At 33.3% G+C, this 16,007-nt stretch overlaps 1 protein-coding gene across 1 annotated transcript in view; it reads right to left on the reverse strand.

Moving 5' to 3' along the window:
- The window catches only part of LOC102478088 (inactive dipeptidyl peptidase 10-like), a gene marked incomplete at its 5' end in the record, with an annotated part of 34,570 nt that overhangs the window by 6,320 nt on the left and 12,243 nt on the right, over positions 1–16,007 (reverse strand). Inside the window, 3 exons of the mRNA XM_006160967.1 lie at positions 1,344–1,416; positions 1,542–1,600; positions 1,865–1,964. Coding sequence (XP_006161029.1) covers positions 1,344–1,416; positions 1,542–1,600; positions 1,865–1,964 — 232 coding nt within the window. The remainder of the gene's footprint in view (positions 1–1,343; positions 1,417–1,541; positions 1,601–1,864; positions 1,965–16,007) is intronic.

A 16,007-nucleotide genomic window follows, 5' to 3' on the forward strand; every position in this document is an offset into this window, starting at 1 on the left:
TCCCTCTGCCTTCTTCCATGGAATGACTAGCAGAAAAGCCCTCACCTGATGTGGGTCCCTCAACCTTTGACTTCCCAGGTTTTGAATGTGAGAAGTTAGGCTAGCTTCTTCTCTATAAATTACAGTCTTAGCTATTCTGTTATAGCAGCACAAAGCGAACTAACACAGAATCTGCATAAATCATTGAAAATTTTTTCTAAGGAAGATTTGTTTCTTCTCCCTCATTTATTTATACATACATAAAACTGAATATGTAGGAGAGGACTTCAAAAAGGTTTTAGAAAAATGGAATTAAAGTATAAATTTATTTCATTGCAAACAATTTTAAAATCTATGCATAGATTTTTCATAGCATGAACTTTTCATGATATTTTTGGAAGATTCATTGTTTATGTTTGTATGCCTGCACATGTGTATGCATCCAGTTAAGCTCCGATTTAACCCCAGCTTGGCATATTTAAAAGTTCAGTTGGAAAGCTGGTATGTTCTTTGATATAAGATTTTTCTCCATAAAATGTGCTAAAAATACTAATGTAGGTCCATGCAGATCAACTAAAACAAGTTCAAGATTGAAGAAATATTGACTTGAGACTTTGACTGTTTGGGCTCACTTGCCCAGTAGTACTTAGATAAATCTGTTCCTTTGTTGAAATTGATCTTTCTAGTCTGTGAATAGGGCTGGAAATAGCATCCATTCCAGGATATTACATAGGATAATAAAAACAAAAAATTTTGAGACCTATAAACTTTATGCAACTATATTATTTATTACTAATAATGTCAATCATATCTTTTCCCAATGATGAAAATATGGGCAGTGTTATGAAAGTGTCTTTTATACAGTTTTATTTTAACTTTATGTAAGCAGGTGGCCTTAATAGAATTTCATCTCAGTGTTTGCATGTTTTTATATCCTTCTGTTTTCCAAGTTGGTTGCCATTTGAGATGTGCTGAATACACTGTAGCTATAGTCCCTAGCCATATGTGACTGTTTAACTTAAAATTAATCAAAGCTAAATAAAATTTAAAAATCAGCTACTCAGTGACACTAAACACAATACGATTACAAGTAGTTGGTGGCTCTTGTGTTCAATAGTGCATCTACACTATTTCCATCATCATCACAGAAAGTTTAATGGAGAACACTGACATTTGAAGATCATTGCCCCTGCTCCTTTTAGCTCTGAATTCCTCTTCCTGCTGCCTAGCATGCATAGGACACTTTGTGCTATTCTCTTCTCTCTTCTTCAGAAGGTTTACAGGAACCCAATGAGCAAGTCCTCAGATGTATCTCTGTAAAATGTCAGATAGAGTCACATGGTAGTAGCAAATATAATACTTACTGTCAGCAGTTCCGTGAATTATTAATATGTTTTCTTCCTTTAAACCATGGATATTATGTAGCACACTAGATGCCTATAAAGAAAGGAAAAAAGGAAATGCAAGTATGTATACCTCTAGATGTATCTATTTCTGCAATCTGACTTACTTTTTTTGGAATAAAACTCATACTCTTTCTTTGCTATTTTGATATTGGTTACCTGGTAAGTACTTTCTTCCTTAGATGGCATACCAAGGTATCTTTCCGAGAAGGCTGAAGCTGTGACCCCCCAAAAAAAAAAAAAAAAAAAAGTTTAAGAGTAAACTAAACACCATTTTACTAGCATATTTCATTATCGAGTTTCTACATTTTACATTTAATAGTCATGCTCCAGTAAAATCGACTGAATTGGGGGAGGCGAGAAACAGCTCAAAAAAGATCTAATAACATCTGACAAATTAGCTCATCGGAACTCTTTCGCATTGGTATTTTGTTTGGTAAAAATCAGCACATTACATTAGGTCAGTCGATGGGAATTCTCACCGTATAATTTCAAGTCTATGATGGGTGCAACCACTGATCCACATTTAAAGAGCTTTTCATCTGATTTTAAGATCATTGATGCAATATAGCCACCATAACCCTGGCAAAAAAGAAAAAAAGAATTATAACAATTATTCTGAAAGGTATTTTTACCTTTGATCCCTATTTGATAATTGACCTCTCAGAAAGTGTCATAATGTCTCAATCTTGGAAAATTAATATAGTAAACTTACTCTGTGTGGGTAAGAATTTGAAATATTAACAATTTTTTTATAACAGACTGTTTAATAACCTTCAGTAAAATATGAAAATCACTATATTCTACCAAATACCAAATATTTTCTCTATGATTTCATAATATATATGTGTGTGTGTGTGGGTGTGTGTGTGTGTAGGAACTAACCCAAATAACTTGAAGCTAAAAAAATAAAGCATTTCTCAAATTATGTATCATTTTAAGAAAAGTTTGATCACATGTATAGATTCTGCTTTCAATTTCAGATATGCCTAAGAATATACCATCCCAAAATATGACTATGAGAAACTTGACTATGTGATCCAAATATATCTCTCTAGTATAAGGATTATTTTGAGCTAGTTACTTTGAGAAATGGCAGGCATAGAAGCAGTTCTATAAACTATGTACCTTTTTGTAAGAGAAATTTACATTTGTTAAGGAAACCCATTTGTGTAAGAGTCACCCTCTTTGCATCAGGAAAATATGATTAAATCACTAGAGACTCTTGCCAAACAATAAGTAACAGATTTAAATTTGCCAAACAAGCTCACTTTAGTTTTATAATGTTTTCCCTGGCTGTTGTTGGGTCCTTCTCCACTCCTTCCTTCTTTTATTTCAGAGATTTTTATGTAAACCTGAAATCTTGGACAATTCTTTGAGATCTGTTCTAGAAATTTACTTGTTTCTCTGGATTATTTTCTATATATAGAGGAGGGACTCCTGTTATTAAACTTGGGTTTGTTTTCATCTTACTAATCTGTCTTGTTTTATAGTGTATCTAGCAAGACCAGCAGATGGCATAATGGTTATGTCACTGGACTCCCATGTAGTCAACTACGGTTTGAGTCCCAGACCCAGTGGTTTTAAAGTCATGCCAGGCGCATGTGTGTGTATGCCCAAAATCCCAAGAGGAGGAGGATGGAGGAGAAGAGACAGTGATGTGGTCTTTCCCCCCAGAGTGATTTCCCACTTTTTGTCCCTCTGTCTCTCTGGCGAGTGCTTGCACCCTATACCAAAAATCTCTATTTTATTATGCTGGAGGGGATGCTGTGAAAGGGGAACTCTAATACATTGTTGGTGGGAATGTAAATTGGTCCAGCCGCTGTGGAGAACAATATGGAGGTTCCTCCAGGACTTTCAAATAGAACTAGCATATGATTCAGTAATTCCACTCCTGGATATCTACCCAAAGGACAAAAGAATGCTCAGTCAGAAAAGTGCTTGCACAACTATATTTATTGCAGCCTTATTCATGATTGCTAAGACATGGAGCCAACCCAAATGTCCACAAACAAATGAATGGATTGGAAAAGTGTGGCACGTCTACACCATGGAATAGTATTCAGCCATAAAAAAACAACAAGGCCCTGGTATTTGATATAAGGTGGATGAACATGGAAGATCTATTGTTGAGTGAAGGAAGTCAGACTATGACATAGAGACATTGTATGTCTCACTTAACATATACTGACTGTCTACACTCCATGGTAGAGACTGAAAGATTGTTTAAAAACCAATTTAAAAATTTATGATCTTTAAAAACTTTAAACATTGTTATGGACACTGGGGACAAAGTGGAAGGAGAGTGGGAGAGGGAAGAGTGGAGGAGAGGAAATTTGGGAAAATATGGAACAGTAAGACATTTGTGTTACACAGATACTGTTTGTTGCCTGTTGGTGATGTCGTGTGTAATAGTCTCAATTCATCTGCTGTGTCACATATGTTTCCGGATAAAATCTCTTTACAAACTAAATGATGTATAATGACTGAAAGTATAAAAATAATAAATAATACTAATTTTATATCTCTATCTCTATCTATCTATCTATCTATCTATCTATCTATCTATCTATCTAGAGAGAATGTCCTTAGTTAAGAACTCATGAAGTGTGTAGGAACAAATTATTTTTCCTTCCCTACATTATTTCACAGGACTAAGTATTGGAAGTACACTGAATTTAATGAATAATGTTACTGCTCAGATGAGCTGAAGAAAATATCCTTTGAAATGTCTTTAAACTAACAATAAATTTTAAAAAATAAATCCAGGTCTCCAATTGTCTTTGGTAGCTCATCATCTGACCAGAAAATTTCCAAAAGATCTAGATGGTGGTATAGCAGTAAAGTTTGATATTCTGTAAGGCAATTCCATATGAAGTTTCTAGTTCAAGTTCAGTGGTCCTCCTGAGTATGCCAGGTTCCCACTTTCCAAAGACTGGGGTTGGCTGAAGGCTTAGGTTAGATCACAGTACCAAAACCAAAGGAGAATTTACCAGTCACAGTAATGTTGGACTAAGGAATTGATCTATTGAATTATTCATCTTAGAAATTAATTTGCAGTGTCCAGCAAGTGACATAGTGGTTAAGGTACTAGACTCCCACATGATTGATTGCAGTTCATTTCCCAGACCTGGTGGCTTGGGAATCATGCTAGGGACATGTGTGTACATGTCAGAATCCCTAGAGGGGAATGGAGTAGAAAGGATCTCAGTGTAACCATTCCCCCTTTTTCTCTCTCTCTGTCTTTCTCTATGTCTTCAGCGAGTGCACATACCCTAAAATTTCTCTGCCTAAAAAGGAAGAAAGGAAGAAAGAAATTTATAATGAGCTAGCCAGGTGATGTGGTGGTTGATATGACTGGAGCCCACATGCATGACAGCATGGGTCAGATCTCAGACCTGGTGGCTTGGAAAACACACTGGATATGCCTGTATATGTATGGCCCTAAATCTAAGAGGAGAATGGAAGAGAAGGAGCTTGTAGCGTGGCTATCTGCTGGAGGAGAAGCCTGTGGGTAAGGATGGGTTTGTTTCCTCATTTTCCTTTTCTCTCTCTTTCTCTGTCTTGCTCTGGCAAGTGCATGTACCCAATAGCAAAAGAAAGAAAGAAAAAAGAAATTTAACTATACTCTGTATAATGTTTTATATATTCTACTGGACATCAGAGTATATTTTAAGGTATTAAAAAACTAGTTATACCAGGCCTTAACCTCAGGAATTCTTATGTAATTGGTTCATGATGAGAGGTCTACTTTGGAAAGATATTTGAATTAGTCAAGTGTGATTCAGTTTTATAGAGATCTGTCATTGTCACTGAACTCTTGAAAAGGGAAATATAGAAGTACATTGTATTTTCAGGAACATCATTTAAAATTTGGCACAAAAAAATTCATAATGCAATCTGACATTACTGAAATGCCTGAGATAACATGTCAAGAACATTATTTTATATGTGTGTGTAGAGGTTTTTTTATTTATTTTATTTTTTATTTATTTATTTTTTTTGCTTTAGGGAGCATGTGATCACTAAGTAGAGAAAGACATACAGAGACAGTGAGAAGGAAAGTGAGAGATCATCCCTCCAGGTGGGATGGCCCTGCCACAATCCCTTCTCCTCCATTGTCCTACTGGGCTCCTAGGCATACATGCACATGAGCCCAACATGAGTTTCAAGCCACCAAGTCTGGGACTTGAACCGTGGTCTGCCATGTGGGAGTCCCTCAACACAACCACTATGCCATCTGCAGGCCTCTCAAGAAACATTCTTAACTTGTAAATTCATTCAAATTACTTGAGATTATTGTAAAATACAGATAAGCAGATATAGGGTGTGGTCTAAGATTCTGCATTTTTAACAAAGTCTTAGGAGACCCTATGCTGCTGATTCATACTTTGTACATAACAAGTTCTTACAGCATAGTCATATAATAAAGACGACTTCCAGAAACACCTTCATAGTTCCAGCCAACATTCCCTACATAAATAGAGCTTTAAAAAATAAATAAATAAAACACCAATGCCCTCAAAACAATTCACTCACTCTATGGGGAATGCACACCTATAGGAGCTCTCCCCACAATTCTGTGATAAAACTGGGGCTGGAAATCCTTAGTACTGCAAAAGGAGTTTTATTTTACTATCTTGGTTTACATAAAAATTTAGGATTTAATGAAGCTGAATACTCTAAGATTTAATGATAGTGAAAGCTGTTGAACAAAATTCTCTCTATAATACTTAAAAATCAAATCTTAAATGCTGCTTTAATTTGATTTACTTTAGAAGAAATAACTTCTATTTTTAGAAGAAATCAAACCTGGCAGGAATTAGAATAAATTAAATTTTGATTTCTCACCTTCTTATCTCAATCATTTTATATTTATTCACTGAATTTAAGAGTAGATCACTAAAGAGTTCTTAGAAAATATGTTCCAGATGAGGGCAAGAATCGTATATAAGCTCTAGCTAGACAGAAGGATGGTGGTTATAATTTTCAAAACCACTCATATCATCAGGTAGATTATAAAATTGGGGATCATCATGTTGACTTTACGGTAACTTGGAGGCTATTTTTGTTCTGATTCAGATTTTAAAATATTAACAAATTCAATACTCAGTCCAGGCTGACTAGGCTTGTGATTTAAACAGTGGCCACCACATGGGATCCAGCTTTTCCTCAGCCGTGCATTACTGCTGCACCTTCGAGCCACCTCACATTTCTCCACCCTTTACCATTGTTTTGTCATTTCTATCTCCAAGTATTTTAACATCACTTATGAAATTTTAATAAATTTACATTATTACATTTTTTTTAAAAAAAAATGTTCATTCAGTGGACCTAAAAATTAGGAATGTTTCCCAAGAATTTTTCTCCTTAAAAAAAAGTATACTGTTGGGGCCAGCAGGTGGCATGTTGGTTGAGGGTGCTGAACTCCCACATGACCAACCCTGGTTCAAGTCCCAGACCTGGCGGCTTGCTTTCTCGCTCATTCTCACTCCTCTCTCTCACTCTATCACTCTCTTTCTCTTACTCTGTTCCTCTCTGGTGTAACTGAAGGAAAGAAAGAAAGAAAGAAAGAAAGAAAGGAAGGAAGGAAGAAAGAAAGAAAAAGGAAGAAAAAAAGAAAGTTAAATAAAATAATTCTTAAAAAAAAAAAAAAAGGAAGAAAAAAAGAAAGTTAAATAAAATAATTCTTAAAAAAAAAAAAAAAGGAAGAAAAAAAGAAAGTTAAATAAAATAATTCTTAAAAAAAAAAAAAAAGGAAGAAAAAAAGAAAGTTAAATAAAATAATTCTTAAAAAAAAAAAAAAAGGAAGAAAAAAAGAAAGTTAAATAAAATAATTCTTAAAAAAAAAAAAAAAGGAAGAAAAAAAGAAAGTTAAATAAAATAATTCTTAAAAAAAAAAAAAAAGGAAGAAAAAAAGAAAGTTAAATAAAATAATTCTTAAAAAAAAAAAAAAAGGAAGAAAAAAAGAAAGTTAAATAAAATAATTCTTAAAAAAAAAAAAAAAGGAAGAAAAAAAGAAAGTTAAATAAAATAATTCTTAAAAAAAAAAAAAAAGGAAGAAAAAAAGAAAGTTAAATAAAATAATTCTTAAAAAAAAAAAAAAAGGAAGAAAAAAAGAAAGTTAAATAAAATAATTCTTAAAAAAAAAAAAAAAGGAAGAAAAAAAGAAAGTTAAATAAAATAATTCTTAAAAAAAAAAAAAAAGTGTGCTGTACCCAAGTGGTGATGCAGTGGTAATGCTATTTCATCCACATGGAAAAGCCCAGTGTTCACATCCTGGGATCTCCCTAAGCACTCACACATGTGCCCACGATGTGGTGAGACTGGGAATAGATCTTGTTGAGTAGATCTTGTTGGTGTCAAAGCCACACTGGGAGTGCCTCTCTGACTCTTTCACTCATGAAATTATATATATAAAATATTTATCTATCTATAGATATAATATAGATAGATAGATAGATATCATATATTTATTATATATACATATTTATACATAGATATGTTGATGATGTAAAGAATCAAATTCATAAATAGAAGAACTTGGAGGAGCAGAGGGTACAGTGTGCAGTGCCATGGGCCCCACATTTTGAGATTATCTTTAAATGACTTCAGGGGGACAGTACAAAAGATACATTAAAGAATTGAAAGAAAATAGATTCTTCCCACAAATTTAACTTTACATGATTCTATTTAAACCACATCAGTTGTAGTACACAATAAATTAACTCAAAATAAGAATTCTGTAAATAAGTTATGAATTACACAATTTTACCACATTGCATAATTTTGCATTAAAACTGTTTATTTGTTTAATATGATCAATTATTTCTTTTTCACATTTCTTATAATCCTCCCTTGATTTTTTTTCTTCAGGTTTTATATACTAAATATTTCAAACCCTGGAAGTGACTCAAGATGTTCTCAAAATCTGAGAGGCCCTCTTTCAATTGAAAAGATACAAAAACTGTAAAAGTTGGTAATTTCCTCCATAAGTAGTTTTAAGAAACTTTAAAAATGTTAAACTTGTTTAACATTCCATACATACCCTTCTTTCCTGCCCCCTTACCTGGCCTTGCCCAGGTCAAAGTGATCTCACAGTGACACTTTTCCTGACCTCTGACATAGATTTGTTACTTCCTTTCTAATCCTGGGCCTCTATCTGCCTGTCTGCTTAATTTTTCTAAATTGCACTACTCTATGTGATATTTTAGTATTTTATTAAGAATTGTTTGCTTATTCATTTTTGATCTATTGTTTTTTATTGAACTATAAATTTAATAAATAAAATATATATTTTTATTCTTTGTTATTGATGCATGTCTAGTACCTCAAAAAGTCCTGAGTACATAATGCACAATAAATAAATAAATAAATAAAAAGGTGCTGAATTAATTTTATACCCTATTAATGTTGAATTGGTAATTACAGTGATGACTGAATTGGTAATCATAATGATGTGTGTCCTAAGAATAATGTTCATAGAATTTTTACTTCTGCCACTTTTAATTCATTTTATTTATTCTTTAAATAGTATATTTCAGAAAGATTTTGCTTCCAATGTTCCTATCTTTAACACTTAAAAGAATCAAATTAAAAGTGTTCTTTCATTAAAACAATTAAATTTTAAATGTATTACTATTATACATTATATGAGGATAAATTAAGTTGTGAGGATAATCAAACCAAAATGACACAAAATTTTCAATCAAGTAATAGGAATAATTTAAAGAGAGAGAGAGAGAACAAGGGGCACAGAGATAGTGAGAAAGCACCATCCAGTGAGGGTAGCTATGCCTCAATTTATATTCCTGTATTTCCCTCTAGGGATTTTGGAGACACATTCACAAGTGCTTGGTGTTTTTTTCAAGTTACCAGGTCCAGGACTCAACCTCAGAGTTGGCTGTGTAGGATCCAGCCATGGTGACTTCCACACAATTTGCTGTTAGTACATGAACTATCAAATGTAAATATGCTATTATTATAAGCTTTTCATTGTTCCAGCAAACCAAAAATGTTACTGAGAAAAAGATATTATTTACAATAAAAATTAAAATGTACAAACAACAAACAATACCTAGAAATGAAAACAGCAGGAAAGAGGTTTGGCTTATATAAAGAAAACCATACAATTCTATTGGGTGACATAAAAGAAGAATTAGATAAGAGACATCGTATGCATATCGTGACTCAGGGAAGGCTATGTCTTGTGAAGTTTTTAATTCACCTCAATTTACAAGAAAAGTATTTAATAACATTTTAATTTTAAAATTACAGATTATATTTTTAATGATTTTGAAAAAGTAGAGACAATAAGAGATAATAAAATTGAGAGGAAATTAGGTTTCTTTAGTAAAATGCATTTTTATGAAACATGCTATAATTAAAAAACTGTAGTATCAGCATAAGAACAGATCATAAGATTACATCATAAATAAACCCAAGGATATTTGATAACTTACTATCTAGTTGGCACCACTAATCAAAGTGTTGATTATTTAGTCAAGTAGTGAACCTGGGAAAACTAGCTACCTATTTGAAACTAAGTAACTAAAACTTCCCTTGCATTATAAATGCTGTGTATCTCTCTCTTCCCCATCCAAACTAGATAAATAAAGATAAAATGTCATTGGGGATCAGCAGGTGGCATGGTGGTTAAGTTGCTGGACACTCCCACATGGCTGACAAATTTCAAGTCCTGGACCTGGTAGTTTGCTTTCTCACTTTCCCTCTCTCTCTTTCTCTGGTCAAATTAAAATAAATGAATGAATAAATAAAATTAAATAAAATAAATCTTTAAATTAAACGCCCCCCCCCAAAAAAAAACAAAAAAAAAAACAATAAAATGTCACAAATATTTATTCTGCCTTTTGCTAGAAATGAGACATCTAAAGAATAAAATCATTAGAAGAAATCACCAAATAAAGGAGTTGAAAGGAATTTGCAAAAAGACAAGTTTCAAAACTTTAGTTTTTTGACCCATTATACACAAAATTGAAATACTACCAACAATACGATGAACTATTTGAATGCATGTGTATAGGGCCGTCTATCTTTAATATAATAAAATCTCAAAATATCGATAAGTAAATAAATACATATGTTCATATGATACTGATCCTAAGTGCTTTCTTAGCCTGCTCTTAGTCAGAGATCCAACTGTTAGCCTACCTTTTGCTTTGATTAATCACCTGCATATCAGTGACTTAGCCTTGAGAGTTTAGCCCACAGAGTGCTTTAGACAATGAGACTGTGATTAGATGTTTTCCACAAGATACATTGATTTTATGTATTCTCTATCTCAGGTAGACTGGGTGTCTTAACAGAGTAATAAAATCTAAAAATGAATGTTTGGAGTCCATTTCCCAGAACAAAATGCTTCATTTTAAAGACAACTTCAAGGAATAGAGAGGTAGATTCTCTGATGTCTACAAGAATGTACTCTGACATAATCCATCAACATTAAAGAGTTGATGTCTTAATAGAAACCACCTGCCTCCCCTCTGACATTTTATTTTCCCACTGTTACATAGTCACAGTCCTTCTTTCCCATAAAAATCTTAGACTTTTCAATTGAGAGGCAGGTTTGAAACCTGTCTCCTGGCTTATGAATAGCAAGATGTCAAATTTAAATGTAACTGTACAATGATCTCTTTAAACATAAAAGCTCTATATCAAGTAATTAAAATGCCAAGACTGTTAGATGGGATTAAACACACACACACACACAAGATCCAACTTTGTTGCCTATAAGAAACAGACTTTAAGTATAAATATAAATACAAAAATACATTAAAAGCAAAAGAATCAAATTAAAAAAAATGTTAACACTAATCAAAGAAAGCTGGAGTACTTATATTAATACCTGACAATATGGATTTCAAAGTAAATAATATAACCAAAGATGACGAAAGCCATTTCATCGCAAGAAAGGCCCAGTTAGCACAGAGAACATAACAGTTCCACACTTTTACATACATAATAAAATTACTTGGAATGAATAAAGCAAGAACTATAAAACTTAAGGAAGAAAAGACAAATAGTCAATTATGATTTCAATACCCTTTTTTCAATAATTGATGGAAACAGTAAACAGAAAATCAGTAAAGATACAGGAAACTTAAATAATACTTTCAATTAACTTAGCCTAAATGACACTTATTGAAGAATCTATGAGCTGATATTTAAGTAAAGTCTTTAAGCAAAGTCTTTCAACATCTGAACACAAGTTTGAGTAGAGCATAAAGTTTGGTTATTTAAAGGGAAAGGGGATCTAAATTAGAGCAATGATGTCAAATAAAGTCAATACAAATGTCAGTAAGACAAAAAAAAATAAAATAAAACTAATAAAACAGAAGTGCCTAACAAAGTTTACAGTCTGATCAGATGGTCCCTGACTTACAAAGGTTCAACTTACAATTTTCTACTTTACAACTGGTATTGCATGGTACTGAATGTTTTTATTGTGATGAGTTTATCTGGACATAATTCCATCATAAGTCAAAGAGCATATATACAAGTGAAAAAAATGTATTGCATAATGATATAAAAACTGTAAGAAGCTAATGACAAAACATTCTATGAGTTCACAGAGAGAATGGTGTTTACTCTTGTAGTAGAAGAAATTTAGTGACTGCTTTGTGGGGGAAAAAGACATCTGCATGAGGATTCATAGGAGGATGAATTATAAAGTCATGTGTGGGCTTGCGGCTGTTATTAGAATTTAGAATAAAAGCATGTGCAAAGACAAAGGCAGAAAGGTGAAAGGCATAATTATACCAAGGAGATAGGCAGATTAACTGTACTGAAGAAATTACACTTGAAACAACCTTTGTATCTGTTTTAGGTAATAGTTACAACTTTTTGGACAATGTTTTTTTTAACCTGTGAAATATTTAGTGCATATTTATGATATGTTAATATGAATTGGGATATAAAAAGCCAAAAGTTGCATTCTATACTGGCTGAAGTTTATTTATTTATTTATTTTTTCAGTATTCACTGATAATTTTAGAATGTAATGTATTAATTTAATTGATGTTTCTCTAGTGCTTACCAGCCTAATATTCCAATATGGAGAAAAAAGATAGCAGTATTGCCTAAAAATAAGTCTTATATAATGTAAAAATTACTCTTAGAAATACTGTTTCATTTCATAATCTGTGTACATGCTTAAAGAACAGAGATTAGAATTGCTTTCTGACTTCAGAAAGATTAAACACTTAGAAACCAAAAATATTGACCAGGTTTTTGGAATTTATGGTTTCAGCTTTATAGAGACCAACCATGCAATGTATCTTGAATGTCTAAGAAAATGAATTCTTTTGTTTTGTTTTGATTTTAGGATGAAATTTGCTAGAGAGACAGAGAATGATAGAGAGACAGAGAAATCACCCTCACCAGGGAGGATGGCTGTTCCTCAATCTCTTTTCTTCTATTCTTCCATTAGGGATTTGGGCACGCATGCACATTGCACCCATTAAGTTTCAAGCCACCAGGTCCAGGACTCGAACTCTCACCACTCATGTGGGAGTCCAGTGATATAACCATTTCACCATCTGTTGGCCCCAGAAAATGTAGTTTATGCTGACAAAGTTGATCATAGTAGATCAAATTAGTTAGCTAGCTAACTAGTAAAAACAGAATGAATCTTAAAAAGAGAAAAGAAGGACCTGGAAATTCAACCAAATATTGATGAGTATAATGGAAAAAAATTGTTCATAGATGGTTAATTCTTGCTCCCAGAGCTGCCAATCATCTTTTCTTTCCTAGAGGGAGTATCTCAAATGAATCACAACACTTTTACACACTGAGTTTTAACTCAGCCTGAAATCTTACAAGGTAGCCTTGCTTTAGCCTCATAGATAGTAACAACACATACATGGAAATTTCATTTCCAGTATTTGAAGAAATAGATACTCTAATTCCTTAATCAAAAAACAAAGCAAAGCAAAGCAAACAAAATACAACACATGACAACAAAAGAACAGACATACTGCAGTGGCTTGAAAAAAAAAGAAGGAAAAAAGGAACATAATCCACAAAACAATTAAAAATAATTGTTGGGACCAGCAGTTGGCATAATGGCTATGCCACTGGACTCCCATGTAGTCAACCATGTTTCAAGTCCCGGACACAGTGGCTTAAACTTATACCAGGCACGTGTGCGTGCATGCCCAAGATCCCAAGAGAATGGAGGAGAAGGGATTGCAGCATGACCATCCCCCCAGGGGGTGATTTCTCGCTTTCTGTCTCTCCGTCTCTCTCTCTCTGTCTGTCTGGTGAGTGCACATACCCTATAGTAAAAACCTCTCCAAAAATAAATAAATAAATAAATTAATTAATTAATTAAAAAAAATAATTGTCAATACAATATTTAAAGGACACAAAAGTAATGAAACCAAAAGAGGCCAAATACAAACTTGAAGTTGGATACTTGAATGGTAAACAAAGCATAAAACCTATGTTTTTTTTTCCGACTGTTAATGACTTTGTCCTTCTGCTGTGATGGTTCCTTCAGCTGATGGTGTACACAGAATGCCTAAATCCACAGGAGGGGCCTAACACAGACCCTGAATAAATGTAGACAATAAAAATCAAAGATTGTCTAGAATATGCTACTCAAAAGGGATGGTGAAATGTTTTATTTTTTACTGCCATGAACTTGTACTGAGCTACTGAAAGAAGGTAAAATCGACCAAAAAATTGAGCTGTAAATTCACACATGGATTTACAGTCCCAATTCAGCATATATAATTAAAAACGAGCACAAAGGCCTGGCAGGTAGTGTGGTAGTTAAAGCCCTAGACTCCCACATGGCCAACTGTGGCTTGAGTCCTGGGCTTGGTGGTTTGTGTTGTGACTTTTACTCTCATGCTCTGTATCTCTCTCATCAAATTAAAAAAAATAATAATAGTAAATAAAAATAAATATATAATTCTTTAAATGAGTACAATGCAGAAATGTAATATAAGGCTCAAGAAATTCTCAGAAATAAAATTTAAAGAAAGAAAAGTTCACATACAAATACATACTCACATACATTCCCATATTCATACATTCTAAACACACAAGTAAAAAAATCACCATGATTGAAAGCAAGCAAAAATGTAGGAAGTAAAACAGATTATCAAAAACAAGAGAGATTTATTAAATTGTAAAATATCAAATAATGAGCTAAATATATTTAGAAAAATAAGTCTTTGAAAACATCAGCAAAGACTAAAATACAGCTAATTATTTTGTTTTATGGAACAAAAACCCAATGGAACTTCTTGTAATAAAAATATCTTTAAAAAGTTAAACATTGTGTGTAGGTGCATGGTATGGTGTTACATGAGCTGAGTCCCACATAGCTGATTGTGCAGTTGGAATCCTGGAAAAATATATGGGGTGTGTGTGCAGGCATGCCCAGAGTCCTAAAAGGAGGGAAAGATGGGAGACAAGGGATTGTGTGGTGACTATATCCCTTGGAGGAATGCTTTCTTGCTTTCCCTCTGCCTTTCTTTCTCTGTCCCTCTCTGGTGAGTGCATGTACCCTTTAGCAAATAAATATTTTTGTATTCATTTAAGGAATTTTAAAAATCAAGGAAATTGGTGAAAAGAGGAATAAAAGGGAAATGGAGACAGAATAAAATAGAAAGACAATGGATAGAACGGATCCAAATGGTAGATATTTGAAGGGGGAAAATGAACAATATATAAATAGACTACTGAAAAAGTTTGGCACAGCTGTCTTCTACCATTCAGGGCAAAGGAGGTTTTTTTCCTAGAAATGTAATATTCTTAATTAATGAATTCATAAATGTAATTCTTCACAATGAGACATGTTAAAGAAAAAAAAAACATTCCTATTTGAGTACAGACACAAATATTTTTCTACAATGTTCAACACTTTTCTATATTGGTGAGAAAAAATATCTACAAAATTAATAACATTGAATAAGTATATGAATCACTTAATTTTATATAAAGCATGACCACAGTAAATGAACCATAAACATCCTTCTAGCTGATAATATATTTAAAGAATTTCTCACTAAATTCAGAAACAAAGCAGAAATAACACAGAAATAACTTTTATTATTTTATTTATTTTTTTAGGCTTTTGCCACAGAGTGCATGTGTTCACCTGAGAAAGACAGAGAGACAGTAAGACGGAAAATGAGAAATCGCTCCATGCTGCAATCCCTTCTCTTCCATTCTCCTCTCAGGATTTGGGCACACAAGCGTGCATAAACGTGCTTATTGTGATTTTCAAGCTGCCAGGTCCAGGTCTCAAACCACAGTCAGCATGTGAGATTCCACCACCTTAATTACCATGCCACCTGCTGGCCCCAGAATGACTTCTTTTATACCATGGCAGTAACAATTATACTTATCTTAAATAATGTAATAAGATTTAAAAAGAGTATATAAAAATGATACAGTTAGCGTAATGGCTATGTCACTGGACTCCCACGTAGTCGACCGTGGTTCGCGTCCCAGACCTGGTGGCTTAGATCTCACGCCGGGCGTGTGTGTGTGCATCCCCAAGATCCCGAGAGGAGAATGGAAGAGAAGGGACTGCGGCGTGACCATCTCCCCTGGGGGGTGATTTCTCGCTTTCTGTCTCTTTGTCTATCT

Source organism: Tupaia chinensis, unplaced genomic scaffold (assembly GCF_000334495.1).
Source record: "Tupaia chinensis unplaced genomic scaffold, TupChi_1.0 Scaffold137991_1, whole genome shotgun sequence".
NCBI lineage: Eukaryota > Metazoa > Chordata > Mammalia > Scandentia > Tupaiidae > Tupaia > Tupaia belangeri.